The 16,057-nt window shown below is 44.3% G+C and overlaps 1 protein-coding gene across 1 annotated transcript; it reads right to left on the bottom strand.

The window, feature by feature from the left end:
• Positions 1-11,160: 11,160 nt before the first annotated feature.
• LOC119329222 lies at positions 11,161-14,182 on the bottom strand. Its single transcript, XM_037602233.1, has 6 exons — positions 14,015-14,182; positions 12,887-13,144; positions 12,688-12,794; positions 12,441-12,573; positions 12,111-12,305; positions 11,161-11,586 (listed from the first exon to the last, which is right to left on the bottom strand). Exons 2-6 carry the CDS (start codon positions 13,133-13,135, stop codon positions 11,161-11,163), a joined length of 1,110 nt encoding a protein of 369 aa, XP_037458130.1. The 5' UTR covers positions 13,136-13,144; positions 14,015-14,182.
• Positions 14,183-16,057: the final 1,875 nt, after the last annotated feature.

Below are 16,057 nucleotides of genomic sequence, written 5' to 3' on the forward strand. Positions count from 1 at the left end.
GCATTAAAACCACAACGTGGTATAGTGACTGCTTTTTGATCTTCAGAAAGAGCCATGTTCATTGAAACCGATTCAACTAAAGTTGGAGAAACAAACACCCACTAGTCACCTGTGTGCGAAGCACGTCGGTAGAACTAATCTCGCGTAAGTGTACGCGTAATGTCAGGCTGAGCCGCTTCATCCAACAATACCGCTGAATCAAGAATCAACTAGTGATGGCAAGCAATATGTATATACTCACACCCACAACTCCTTTGTGTTCTACTCGTGCATATAACATCTACGCATAGACCTGGCTCGGATGCCACTGTTGGGGAATGCAGTTATTTCAAAAAAAATCCTATGCACACGCAAGATACATCTAGGTGATGCATAGCAACGAGGGGGTAAGAGTATGTCTATGTACCCTCGTAGACCGAAAGTGGAAGCATTATGACAACGCGGTTGAGGTAGTCGTACGTCTTCATGATCCATGCGATCTCAGCACATGTTCAACTCGATGACATCCCCCGTACTCTTGATCCAGTTGAGGCCGAGGGAGAGTTTCGTCAGCACGACGATGTGGTGACAATGATGATGAAGTTACCAGCGCAGGGCTTCGCCTAAGCACTACGACAAGATGACCGAGGTGGAATATGGTGGAGGGGGGCACCGCACACGGCTAAGACAATTGTCAACTTGTGTGTTCTAGGGTGCCCCCTGCCCCCATATATAAAGAAGCAAGGAGGAGGCCGGCCGGCCCTCATGGGGAGCGCCCCAAGTAGGATTCCTACTAGGAATAGGAACCCTATTCCTAGTAGGTTTCCAACAAGGAAGAGAGGGGGAAGGAAGGAGAGGGAGAAAGGGAGAAGGAAAGGGGGGCGCCCCCCCCCTTCCCTAGCCCAATTAGGACCCAAGGGGGAGGGGGCGCGGCCTGCCCTAGCCGCCCCTATCTCTCTCCACTAAGGCCCATTAGTTCCCCTCGGGGGTTCCGGTAACCCTCCGGCACTCCGGTTTTATTCGAAACTTCTCTGGAACATTTCTGGTGTCCGAATATAGTTGTCCAATATATCAATCTTTATGTCTCGGCCATTTAGAGACTCCTCATCATGTTCGTGATCACATCCGGGACTCCGAACTACCTTCGATACATCAAAACACATAAACTCGTAATATCGACCGTCATCGAACGTTAAGCGTGCAGACCCTGCGGGTTCAAGAACAATGTAGACATGACCGAGACTCACTTCTAGTCAATAACCAATAGCGGAACCTGGATGCTCATATTGGTTCCTACATATTCTACGAAGATCTTTACCGATCAAACCGCATAACAACATACGTTGTTCCCTTTGTTGTCGGTATGTTACTTGCCCGAGATTCCATTGTGGTATCTCAATACCTAGTTCAATCTCATTACTGGCAAGTCTCTTTACTTGTTCTGTAGTGCAACATCCCGTAACTAACTCATTAGTCACGTTGCTTGCAAGGCTTATAGTGATGTGCATTACCGAGAGGGCCCAGAGATACCTCTCCGATACACGAAGTGACAAATCCTAATCTTGATCTATGCCAACTCAATAAACACCATCGGAGACACCTGTAGAGCATCTTTATAGTCACCCAGTTACATTGTGACGTTTGATAGCACACTAAGTGTTCCTCCGGTATTCGGGAGTTGCATAATCTCATAGTCATAGGAACATGTATAAGTTGTGAAGAAAGCAATAGCAACAAACTAAAAAATCATCGTGGTAAGCTAATGGATGGGTCAAGTCAATCACATCATTCTGTAATGATGTGATCCCATAAATCAAATGACAACTCATGTTTATGGTTAGGAAACTTAACCATCTTTGATTAACGAGCTAGTCAAGTAGAGGCATACTAGTGACACTCAGTTTGTCTATGTATTCACACATGTACTAAGTTTCCGGTTAATACAATTCTATCATGAATAATAAACATTTATCATGATATAAGGAAATATAAATAACAACTTTATTATTGCCTCTAGGGCATATTTCCTTAAGTAGTACCCAGACATTCTGAGTACATGCTCACTGGCTGAGCTATTCTCCTCCATCTTGTAGGAAAAGTACTTGTCAGAGGTATCATACCTCTTGACATGGGCATGAATCTGAAATACCATTTTTTTATCTCTTGGAACATCTCATATGCTCTGTGGCGTTCAAAAAAAAATTGAAGCCCTGGTTCTAAGTTGTAAGTCATGGCACACTAAACTATCAAGTAGTCATCATATCATTACAATTCTAGCGTGAATAATAAACCTTTATCACAAATAAGGAAATATAAAATAACAACTTTATTATTGCCTCTAGGGCATATTTCCTTCAATGCCTACATTATATTGATGAAGTGGAGCTAGTTCTGTGTCACCCTAGGTTATAAATGTTACATGATGAATGTCACCCAGCATAATTATCCATCACTGATCCAATGCCTACGACTGTCACATACTGAACTTGCTAAGTTACTACATTGTTGTTACTGTTACAATTGCTACAAAACTATTACTGCTACTTTCACTGTTACTATTATTGTTGCTATCATTACTACCACTATCAAACTATCATACTAGTGTGCTACTGATCACTCTGCTGCAGATATTTAGTTCTCCATGTGTGGTTGAATTGACAACTCAACTGCTAATACTTGCAAACATTATTTGGCTCCCCTTGTGTTGAATCAATAAATTTGGGTTGAATACTCTACCCTCAAAAATTGTTGTGATCCCCTATACTTGTGGGTTATCAGTGATTTAGTGGAAAACTCATATGCATGTGTGGAATAATATACTGTTAAATGAAAGGTTCCTAATCATGCCTCTAGTACTAGCTCAAGTGTTGTTGGTGATTATGTTTTCTGGCTCTTAGGATATCATTTAAAGTGTTAAACGATAGTCCTAAAACAACTTTGAGATTATGACGTTGGAAGAACGATCATACTGAATCGATCCAAACTTGTTTATTGTGAATTGAATTAATATCGTCTGTATTCAATTGTAATAACACAGAGTGTTAAGATGTGATTTTTCTCCTTAGATCATGGGGGTATCATGGTCAGTTCTTATAGTACGGTGGGCTTTGGGGTTGCTCAAACGTCACGTGTAACACGGTGATCATAACGACAACTGATACATCCATTTTGCGTCATGTTTTCCTACTGTTATTTATAATGTTTTTTATCAATATAATACTTTGTGGTGCAATTCTAATGTCGTTTCTCTCTTAATTTGCTAGATTTACATGAAGAGGGAGATTGTTGGCAGCTGGAATTCTAGACCTGAAAAAGCTACATCAGAGATACCTATTCTGCACAACTCCAAATGAGATGAAAATTCACGAAGAATTATTTTAGAATATACAAAAAATACTGGAGAAAAGAAATACCAGAGAGGGCCCACTAGGTGCCCACGAGGCACATGGGTGCGCTCACCCCCTGGGCATGCCCATGTGGCTCGTGTGGCCCCTGGCCAGCCTCCGAGGCCCATCTTCTCCTATATGATGCCATTTTCCCTAGAAAAAATCTAGAGAGGACTTTAGGGACGAAGCTCCACCGTCTCGAGGCGGAACTTGGACAGGAGCACTTTTGCTCTCCAGCAGAGCGATTCCGTTGTGGATACTTCCCTCTAGGAGGGGCAAATCGAAGCCATCGATATCACCAACAACCCTCTCATCATGGGAGGACCAATATTCATCAACATATTCACCCGCACCATCTCATCTCAAACCCTAGGTCATCTATTGTATTCAATCTTTGTCTCAAAACCTCAGATTGGTTCCTATGGGTTGCTAGTAGTGTTGATTACATCTTGTAGTTGATGCTAGTTGGTTTATTTAGTGGAAGATTATATGTACAGATCCTTGATGCTATTCAATACCCCTCTGATCTTGAACATGAATATGATTTGTGAGTAGTTAATTTTGTTCTTGAGGACATGGGAGAAGTCTTGTCACAAGTAATCATGTGAATTTTGTATTCGTTCGATATTTTGATGATATGTATGCTGATGTTTCCCTTAGTGGTGTTGTGTGAATGTCGACTACATGACACTTCGCCATACTTGGGCCTAAGGGAGGAAATTGTGGAGTAGTAATTAGATGATGGGTTGCTAGAGTGACAAAAGCTTAAACCCAGTTTATGCGATATTCCGTAAAGGGCTGATTTGGATCCATATGTTTCATGCTATGGTTAGATTTATATTAATTCTTCTTTTGTATGCGGATGCTTGCAAGAGGGAGTAATCATAAGTGGGAGGCTTGTCCAAGTAAGGACAACACCCAAGCATCGGTCCACGCACATATCAAATTATCAAAGTAGCGAACGCGAATCAAACAAACATGCTGAAAGTGACTAGATGAAATTCCCATGTGTCCTCAAGAACACTTTGCTTACTATAAGAGATCATTCCGGCTTATCCTTTGATATAAAAAGGATTGGGCTACCTTGCTGCACTTCTGTTACCGTTACTACTTGTTGCTCGTTACAAATTACATTGCTACCAGACTATCTGTTACCGACAGTTTCAGTGCTTGCAGACAATACCTTGCTGAAAACCGCTTGTCATTTCCTTCTGCTCCTCGTTGGGTTCGACACTCTTACTTATCAAAAGGACTATGATTGATCCCCTATACTTGTGGGTCGTCATCAACTTATAGGTTCATCAGAAAGTTTAACAAGTGGCCAGATAGCTCGAGAGTGGGATTTGCTCCTCCAACGATGGAGAGATATTCTTAGGGCCCTCTCGGTGTGACGGCATCGATCATAGTCTAGCCATACACACGTGACTTCGTAACGGGGATGCCGGAACACAATAACGAGAAAGAAGAACAAAACTCGGGAGGATACCGATCCTTCTCGGGTTTTGTGAAGTACCGCGAAGCAAAGGGGACATCACATGATAACCAAAGGTTCACTGGAATATCATTCATGTGCTCATAGGGACCGATACTGACGTCCACGGTCCCGCTATCGGTCATTGAACAAACAGTTTCGTTCATGTCTATGAGTTACCGAACCTACGGGGTCACAGACTAAGGAAAGTCACGATCTGCTAAGCGTTAGTAGTGCGGGATTCATGAGAATATATTTGTGGAATTATTTCATGAATATTCGAAATAGTTCCGAGAGGATCCGGAAGCATTTCAGGATCACCGGAAGGGTTTCACAGAGTATCGGGAAATACCGGGTGTTACTGATAAATTATATGTAGGTGGAAAATGTTTCCGGAGATGTTAATATATAATATGGTCTAGAGGTATTTAGAACATTATATATTTAATTTAAATATCAATGGGCGAAAAAAGGCCAAGTGGTGGAAGACCACTTGGGCCACTTGGGCCCAATAGGGGTGGCGCCCCCTTCTCCCGATGGAAAGGGGAGAGGGAGGCCGAATTGGAGGGAAGGTTCTCCTCCTCCTGGATCAGCCAAGGGAGGGTACTTTCCCTCCCTCTTGTGGCCGCCCTCCTCTCCTCCTAACCTATATATACTTGAGGTATTGGCCCTTTCTACACACAAGTTTTGGAGCCTCCTCTAGTTCTTCTAGTTCATGTTCTAGTTGGTCCTAGTTGACTAATTAGAGTGTGGCTCATCCTCTTGTCCTCATATTTAGAAGCCCTTTGTGGTTCTAATCTCCTCCCTCTAATTCTTCGGCGACAATTAGCTCTGGATGGCGAAGCGCTGTCGGGTCGTGAAGGTTGCACGCTTGCAACCAAGTAGAGAGGTTGTGCTTTCGGTCTTCGGTTCAAGGAACTATTCATGGGAGGTATGAAGGATCGTTTATCGACGGTTCGAGGGACTCCAAGTATGATCTACACCGATATGTTCTTCTTTCACTGCAACTCGGTGATGGTAACGATCGTGATCCCAACCCGTAATGCATCTTCATATTGATCTTGGGTGATCGTAGGTGCGATTTTTTTGTTTTCTACTACGTTTCCCAACATGTAGTACTCCAACAAATATCAAACAGTGAAAGGAAGTCTACATTTTGTTTCCTCGTCCACTAGGTCATTGCAATAAATCCATAGATTCCCGCTGACCGGTAATCTGCGTCTTGATCACCGGCTTCCAGAGGCATAGTTCCTCGGGACTGGATCCTTGATACTTTCCTTCTTTTCACGCATCCAATCGTTTAGATCTTCTCTTGTGATTGGTTCCATTGCTCCCCAAAGCTAACCGGACGACTCTCTGTTGCCTCATTTCTATGGTTGGATGCTACTTGTGAGTTGCGTTGGGATTTCCTCGAAGAGAAGAGGATGATGTAGTACAGTAGAGATAAATATTTCCCTCAGTTAAGAACCAAGGTTATCAATCCAGTAGGAGAACCACGCAAGACCTCGTGAACATCACATACAAAAGAATAAATACTTGCACCCAATGCAAACAAGGGGTTGTCAATTCCTTGGCGGTTAATTGCAAGGATCAAATCTCATAGTGATACATAGATAAACAAAAACACAAAATAAAATAACGGTAAATAAATTGCAGCAAGATATTTTTGGATTTTAATATATGATAAAGATAGACCCAGGGCCCATAGTTTTCACTAGAGGCTTCTCTCTCGAACAAAAAACATATGGTGGGTAAACAAATTACTGTTGGGCAATTGATAGAAAAGCGCACAGTTATGACGATATCCAAGGCAATGATCATGTATATAGACATCATGTCCGAGACAAGTAGACCGACTCTTGCCTGAGTCTAATAATATTACTTCACACATTGACCGCTATCCATCCTTCATTTAGAGTATTAAGTTCATAAAGAATGGAGTAACGCCTTAAGCAAGATGACATGATGTAGACAAAGTAAATCCAATCAATATGAATAAACCCCGTTGTTTTCCCCTTAATGGCAACAATACAAATACGTATCTTGTCCCTTTCTGTCACTGGGATATAGAACACCGCAAGATTGAACCCATTACAAAGCACCTCTTCCATTGCAAGATAAGTCAATCTAGTTGGCCAAACCAAACGGATAGAACAAAGAGAAATACAAAGCTATAACAATCATGCATAAAAGAGTTCGGAGAAGACTCAGATAATATTTATAGATAATCTGATCATAAACCCACAATTCTTCCCAACAAACAAACCGCAAAAGAAGATTACATCGAATAGATCTCCAAGAACATTGAGGAGAACATTGTATTGAAGATCAAGGAGAGAGAAGAAGCCATCTAGCTACTAGCTATGGACCCGTAGGTCTGTGGTAAACTACTCACACATCATCAAAAGGGCGGCAAGGTTGATGTAGAGGCCCTCCGTGATCGATTCCCCCTCCGGCAGAGTACCGGAAAAGGCCTCTAAATAGGATCTCGCAAGAACAGACACTTGCGGTGGTGGAAAAAGTAGTTTGGGTGGCTCTCTGTTGGTTTCCCGATTTTAGAGAATTTATAGAGTTGGAATTAGGTCAAACGAGAAACGAAGGGCCCAGAAGGTACTAGGAGGCGCCTCCCCCCCCCTCCCTGGGCGCGCCCTAGTGCCTTCTGGCCTCCCCCCGAAGCTTCTAGGGTCTCTTATGTCCAGAAAAAAAATCGTCAAAAAGTTTCATGACATTTAGACTTCGTTTGGTACTGATTTCCTGGCAAACCAATAACAGGCAGAAAACAACAACTGACACTTGACACTAAGTTAATAGGTTAGTCCTAAAAAATAATATAATATTGCATACAATTGCATAAAAAGCATCCAAGATTGATACTATAATAACATGGAACAATCAAAAATTATAGATAGATTGGATACGTAACATTGGAGACGCCGGATCGGGTGGTAATGGTGGGGATCTTTTTGTTCTGATTACCAAGTGTTAGCATAGCTATAGTATCACTCACTCAAAATCAGATTCTAATATTTGTGGTTTTGGCATCACGAATTGCAAGAACGTACTAGTCGACCCAATCTCGCGTGTGACTCTCAGATTGGGTCGCTTATTCCTCTTGGGCCTTGTATTGTCATGGGCTTTGAATCCACTAGGGGAAGAGGTGCTAACGCACATCCAAGCAACTAGCGTCTTTGTTTCAAAAAAAAAAAAGCAACTAGCATCTCTCTTTACTAAAAAAAAAGCAACTAGCGTCTCTCAATGTTGGCATTGGCCTCAAACTTTGTTACGTCTAGCCAGAAGGCCCTCTGACAAACAAAACCAACACTGGAAAAGGCCTGGTCAATGCTTTGTCAAGCTCAACGTAGATGCTTCTTTTCACGTTGATGAAGGACTATGATCTTTTGCAACTATCATCAGAGATGCTAATAGTAATTTTGTGGCCGCTCCTTGTGCTTCTATACCAAATGTGTTGGATCCTATGATGGCCGAAGCAACCGCTATGCAAATTTCATTGGCTACAACATCTAGGCGGAGTCTGGTTGAATGAAGGTTATTGATGTATGTACACAACAGAAGGCATGGTGGAATGGCTTTGCTGCTATATTCACAAATTGAATTGATAATGTAAAATTTCTCACTATTTAAGAGCAAATTCAATGGGGCGACTCATTAAATTCGTTGGCGTTTGTTGGGTCGGCGCGGACACAAAAGACGGCCCAACGCGCTGACCCAAACGGACGCACGTCCGCTTTTCGTCCGCGGGCGACCCATTTCCGATCCATTTTGAGCCGGATTTGCGTCGGCGCCCACATGAGACGGACGCGCACACGCTCGTCTTCTCCTCCCCTGGGCCCGCTGGTCGGTGGCACATTGGCCTCCTCCCATCCAATAGCAACCCTCGCCCGCCTCCTTGGTCGCCGATGTCGCCACCCATTTTTGCCGGCGACTCTGCCAGCTGCCGGTGCATCCACATCCGTCCAGCAATGCAGCCCACTCCCACGTTGCCCGCCACCGCCGTCTTGCCGCCCGGGAGCCGAATGCTTCCCATCCCCGCTCCCCTCCCACCACACAGCCGCCCGCGACCAAGAAGCCGCCTCGCCGCCACGGCCAGATCCTCACCAGCATGCTCGTCGGACGCCGGCAGGGCAGCTAGTTGGTCCGTGCGCTCCGCGACTCCCTTCACCGGTCGTCTCCTTCGTCAACGCCCGCAAACTGTTCGACAATTTGCCAAGTTACAAAATGGACTCCGCCGACGAGTTCTTTTTTCCCAATTTCCTTTGCGACTCCGATGATTCGTCGTCTGATGACGAGGAGGAGATATTGGCTGCCGTGTTGGTCCATCACCACCTCAACAGCCAGCGGCCGTTGTTCCGTGGCTCCATTCCGGGCCACCTTCTGGCGTTGAATCGCAACCGAGAGAGCTGGCATTTCCTTCTTTGAAAGTACTATTTTGATACAACAAACCCGTTGTTCAAACATCAAAAATTTCGCCGCCGTTTCCGTATGAGTAGGCATATTTTCAACCGTATTAGAGAGGGGGTGGTCAGCCATGATGACGATTTCGAGTGCAAAGAGGATGCCGTTGTCAAGATTAGTTTCTCCTCTTATCAGAAATGCACTGCTGCCATCCGAATGCTTGCATAAGGAGTGCCTGGTAATCTCATTGACGAGTACGTCCGTATGAGTGAGTCTACATGTCTAAAGTCTCTGTATAAGTTCTACAAGGCTGCTATTGCTGTGTTTGACCCTGAGTATTTGAGAGAGCCGACTCCTGAAGATACATCCCGCTTGTTGGCGATGAATAGGGCTGCAAGAAAAGCTCGAGGCTGGTGAGCCGCTCGAGATCGACTTGTTTTTTGACTTGACTCGAGATCGACTCGAAAAGAAACGAGCTAAGTTTGAACACTTTATGTAGCTCGGCCGAGAAACGAACCGATCTTGAGCCAATGTTGGCTCGTTCAATTTTAGCTCGATAGCTCGACAGAATATCATTATGGTAAATGATCATACCATATATTAAATGGAAATAAGAATATTTATTACTATATATGTTGTCCATATTTGTCTGCATTTTATTTACCAACAAATCTGGAAACTTAATTAAGTGCAAAGAAGATTTAGGCCTAATTATGACACGTGGTCGACTATGTGTTAAATATCCTATATTTTTTGCAAAGGATCCCAGCATATTCATTTTGATTTTTTTTTCATCCATAGATTTATAATTTTTATCATCTCATTTGGCTCGAAACTAGCTCAAGATCGACTTGAGATCGTTACAAGTTAAGCACGAATCATGTTCTACAGCTCGATCATGAGCTTCACTCAGTTTGAGCTCGCTCGAATTTTCATATGAGTTGAGCTGAACCAACTCCAACTCGCTCGAGCTCGACTCGTTTGCAGCCCTAGCGATGAATGCCAGCAAAGGCTTCGCAGGGATGCTTGGCCGCCCAATTTCAACAAATAGCTCAATTTTGCATTGATGAATTTGCATTTAAACATATAGTCAAATAACATGGTTTAAATCGAATAAATCATAGTTTTACAAGCCGAATAAAAATAGAACAGGACGGACGCCGAGCGGACGGCCAACCCAAACGGACAAAAAACGAGACGAAATCGCCGTCCGTTTGGATCGCCCCATTGGAGTTGCTCTAAGGGACGCGAATGAATCATGGCACATGAATGAACACTGATTTATATTATTTTATGTACTTGGGCCAATGAACACCTCGATATTATCTTGCGACCCTCATGAACAATGTAAATAGTCTATGATTAATAAAGCTGATATGATGTCTTCGTCTCAAAAATACACGGCAGCCAAACGCTCCTTTGCAAGAGGGCACTCCACTCTCCTGATTATGACTCCTGTTACAAACGCTCTCCGCTCTCCTGATTATGACTCCGGTTATCGGTGGGTGTGCATTGAGCTTGATGCAGCTCCGGTTGGAACACAATGGAACCAAGTACATCCAAAGCTAAAACCACAAAACGCAAATTAAAAAAATGCATACGCGAACACATAAAGAAAAGAAGGGGCTGTAGTACTCCAAATATTGAACGGTGGAAGAAATTCTACATTCCCTGACTGACCAACCAATGCCAAACTGATAAGTAGTGACGGAACCAAAGGATTATACAGTCAACTATAAGGGACTATATCTCGCACCAATATTAACACCCACCCCAGGCCTCAAGCCTGAAGAACTCCAGCAAAAGGAGATTCGATTTACCGACTGAGGAACCCATAAACCATGTACAGCAAAAACTTGAATTGGATGTGGAAAAATCGCAACATCGCTTTGTGTCAGCCAACTCCCAACGCTAGCAGCCCACGGCCGCAGCACCTTCTTTCGTAGCAACAGGGACGCCACCTTCTTTTGGAGCAACAACAACAGAGATGCCGCCTTCTTTCATGGCAGCAGGGACGGCGCCTTCTTTCAGAGCAGCAGAGATGCCGCCTTCTTTCGGGGCAACGGGGACACCCACAGTGACACGGAGGATTGCTTGGGCGCTTAACGTGGAAAGCTTAGATAGACAGAAAGCCTCCCAGGTTTCAGCTTCTGGTGAAATAGCAGGTGCACTTTCATCTTCGGCTGAACCAGAGGCTTGAGACTTCTCATAGAATGCTTGTAGCTCCAGTGAAAGGTTACGAGCAGCCTCCCTTGATTCAGGAAGCTGGTCGCTGAGCTGGGTTGCTGCGACCTGAATGAGCTTGTCCATTCCGTATTCTTTGATTCCCTCCAGACCCTGGGTAGAAAGAAGAAGGTACTGTTATAACATTTAGAACAGCAACCAAGAGTAAGCCGGTGCACGCAGACCCACACCACCTAATAATTTATATGCTCAATCTCCAATAAATGGTCACCCTACTGAAATGACTGGTGTGAAGATCTTTGAACAAAAGACTACAGCTAAACATACAGTAGCCACTAATATTCTGAACTCATCAAACTTCCGCCACATGCATGAAATCATCTGCAGCTAAGCTCCAGCTTCATAACATGAGAAAGAAAATTCAAGCAAAGCATCTGCATATCCAAATAAAGTGCAAACTTCTGGAGGACGTTCAATGGAAACTCTTAACTAAACCCCATGGACAGAAAAGAATAGCACAAGGAGGTCAAATTATCAATCTGTACAACTGTATCTAATTGAGCCATTGGGACATCAGAAAAAAAAATACTATGTGGTCTATTTAATTGATACTTTGGTTGGAGATAGTTTGACAATAAGCTATGATCTCAGATAAATTTGAGGAGACTTCCACTTACAAGGCGTGGTACGCTCTTACTGAAACAAACAGATGCTTTTGCTCGAATTCGTGGATTCCTGTTCTTGAGGTAGGGCTGCATTTTTGGTAACAATACAGAGGGGGAGATCCAGCTTGTCATTGATATAAGGGCTGCCTCAGCTGCTTCACAAACAAAGCGCTTGTCTTGTGAAGATTTCAGAAATAGCGGCATTAGCTGTGAACACATTTGACAGACAAGATGTTTTAAGAGACTTCATGGTTAGTGCAAGAAATCATCGAGTGAAAACTAAACATGTACAGTCATGCACAACAATATTTAACTTTTTAAGAAGGGGGGGTGGGAACACACCAGCAGATCAATCAAGTCGACCATTTGTTCACCGTATGCCTTAAAGATGTCAGCGCAGGTCATAAGTGCAGTTTTACATAGAGCACTCCTTGGATTCTTAACAGATTTCACAATAAGAGGAACTAGAGGCTCCCTGGAATTTGACACAATCAATATAAGAGATGTAGTATAGTTTTATAGCATTGTGGAAGCACAGATGGTGTTGTAAGCTAATAAAAGTTACTCCAAAAACAAGGAAACAACTTACAGCAGCTCCTGCAACCTTTGCTTGTGATATATTGCCAACTGACGAACATTATTAAGAGCTTCACATGTCTTGATCCAATCCTTTGAATCCAACCTAGCAAGCAAAGTCTGTTGAAAATAGAAAATGGAAAACCTTAGGTCACAGAAAGAACTTTAAGCATCCAATAAAAAGGCATGAATATGAACAACTAGAGGCATACACTCAGGCTTGTGTCAACATCTGGAAGATCCGTGAGATTCTCAGAATCAATATATTCAACATCTACAACTACAGCATCGCATCCATTGGTTACATCAGGACATGCAGGTACAGCATTTCCTTCCTTCTTGACACATTTGTTCCCGTTTAAGACAGGCTTAGAACTGCAGGGTTCCACAGAACTGTCTTTGCTTTTCTCCAGCACAACAGATTGAGCAGCATTGAGATCTTGCAATGCACTATCTGACATGTTCACAGTCTGCATTGATTGCCAGAAACAGATATAAGAAGAAGAAAAAAGAAACTGCTGCCTCTCCTAGCAGTTACATAGAAAAATAGTGGAGCATCTCTGATAAATGTGTGGAGCGTTTTTCATAAATGTACGTTACAGGCAGTACCAAGTCATTCAATCGAACAACAATATGACAGCAAAAACAAGTGCAGATTAGATGGTTTTCACAAAATTAACTTCATCAAAGCAAGTCGACTGCAAACGACTCCCACAAAATAATGAAAATCGATTGCACTACACTGTGGGCACTGGGGAGCTCTCCTTGACCTAAATTCCTCCGGAAACAAACACTTCATTTCTGTTGAGCAATCATGCGAGGAAATACTTACTAGGTACCAATAACCACTTAAGAACCTAAACCACACGCAAAACAGCTAGAAGTGCCGCCGCACAGGAATTCACCATGAACTAGATCAGTGACATGGTAGAGTCAACTCAACGACCTAAGCATCACCGAGCGTAGTAGCAGGGGCGCCGGATTTTACCGACCCTAGCTATTTACGCATGACTACCGCAATTCCATCCATGGCCTAATATCCATCAACCTACTACACCAAAACCTCGATTTAGCACCGATTTCCCAATGATGGACAGATCTCCAACTCCGCCGCTGCTCCCAGCCGCGCCACGAGCGGGTCAAGGAAGCGCTAAACACGCCCGGCATTTCATCCACGGTAACCAAATTCGGCGAGATCTAGCCCGCAAAACACCTAGAAATTACTTGGACAGGAAAACGGATCACGCCGCAGGGGAAGCGGGCCGTGAGCCCAGATCCGAGGAGCAAATGCTGCTGCGGGGAGGGATCGCAAGGGATGAATTGGGGGAGAGGAGGGCTACCTCGGACGGGAGCGCAGGGGGAGGGAGGGAGGGGACGAAGACGACGCGGCCGGCAGTGGCAGGCAGGCACCAGTTCGCTCTCGCTGCGGCGCGGGGTGGAGTGGGGAGGGGGAATCGGTTGATTGGTTCTACCCTTTCCTGCTGCCGTCCTCCTCGACTGGAATGGGCTGAGCCTGAGCGAGCGGGGCGTCAAGTTATACTGTCCTGGTCCTCGTGTCGCCTGCGCTGCTGCTCTTGTGCTTTGGTCTCTTGGACTTGGTCTTCCAAAATTGCATCCAGGGACCTCGAGATATCGGGTATTGAAAGAGCGTTTAATTGTAAGATTTCGCTACAAATCGAATGTCAGATTTTTTAACGTGACAATCGAATGTTTATTATGGCAAATTATGGTGTCGCGATAATGGCTGTTTTCCTTAACAAGCATAGCTAAAGTTTTTTTTCTGGATTTATCATGCTTGCGAAGTTTAATTGTCATCCTGACGACAAACATATTTTTTCATAAAAAAACATTTGATTTTGTCATAGTTGAAAATCTTCTTCGAAAGGGAGGACTACCTCCGGCCTCTGAATCGAGTGATGCACACAACCAACATGTTTGAAAATTTGATGTTAGATTTTTACCATTCTCGTAATTTTGCGGGAGAGTTGTGCTTCCGCACGATTCGTTGATGTTTGATTTTGATTTGCAGGATTCTAAAGCCATAGGAATAGAAAACACGTGATTGGGATGCCATGCCCATTCAAATTCTACACAGTTTTCTTTTGTTTGATTAAGTCATGGAGCAACAAGTCATTAATTTCAAAAGGTTTGAGTGGATGATAAACTCTCCTGAACAGGAATCCTTAGAAAAAGTCTCGTATATGACAAATAGAATGACAACTGTTGAAATAGAATGACAACTGTTTAAATAAGATTGTGCTTGTCACATAAAAGGAGTACTGAAGAATTTGACCATCAAGCAAGCATACCACCACTGAACGGATGATTGAAAACATATGAAAATGATGTTACCCTTATTGTGTCGTACATCATTTATTTATTTATTTGTAATTTTCGGAGTGAAGTGGATACTACCAAATGCTAAACCTTACTGTGTGTATAAGACCCGGGAACAGATTCGCTGGTCTCCGAAACTAACAGCTGACGACCGTCTTCTTGTTGCCGGCCTTTCTCATGGCATTCTTACTAGTGATCCTGTGTATTTTCTTTTGTCATTAGTAACTTGCGATTTGAGCTGGCTGAGGCCTACGAAAACTCCAAGCAACTGAGTATGAGCAAGCAAAAATGGTTAGGCGTATGCCCACAATACAAAACCGGCATTATGCTAGGGTCTGCACGCAAAGCTCTCATTGGATTCCCATAATAATTCGGCAATAATTAAGGGATTCCATATACTCCATCTAAGCTGAGGTGGCTGTCTGTTGGGCCTGTGTTTTAAAAAAGGGAAAATCCGGGGGAGCGATTGATTGGCTGCGCGGTTGCTTTTTTTTTTTTTTGAGGTGACTGCGCGGTTGCTGATTTGATTTGTGGTACGAGACTACCGCGAGAAGGGAGTGGGCCCTCATCAGCCATTAGAGCTTCGCTTCAGTCCATTTCTCCTTTTCTTTTTGCGGGAGCTTCAGTCCATTTCTCGGGCGGACGAAATGAGGAGGCGGGGCGGGGGCATCTCCGTGTGGACGCCGGCGAAGTGGCCTGTCACTGCTGGTCGGCCTCTTTCAGTGCTTCGTCGTTTCGTTCAGGCAAGCCACAAGATTTCTTCTCCAGCCAAGATTAAAATGATGGCCCCTGGAAGTTAGCTACTCGACCTCGGGAATAGCGCCCGCATCTGGCGACACAGGGGGAAACCCTCGCTCCGGAAGCCCCCCTTCGACTCCGCCACGCCCGCATCGCCGCCGCCGGAGGGCCAGCCGCGCCGCGCCCGAGGATGGCGGCGCCCGGGCGATTCCGTTCCTGCCCTGCCCGCTCCTGCATCGGGCCGCCCCTCCGCCACCGGCTCCCTGCAACGCCGCCGCCCGAGGGCCGGCTGTGCGGCCGCGTCATGT

Source organism: Triticum dicoccoides, chromosome 7A (genome assembly GCF_002162155.2).
Source record: "Triticum dicoccoides isolate Atlit2015 ecotype Zavitan chromosome 7A, WEW_v2.0, whole genome shotgun sequence".
NCBI classification, from domain to species: Eukaryota; Viridiplantae; Streptophyta; class Magnoliopsida; order Poales; family Poaceae; genus Triticum; species Triticum dicoccoides.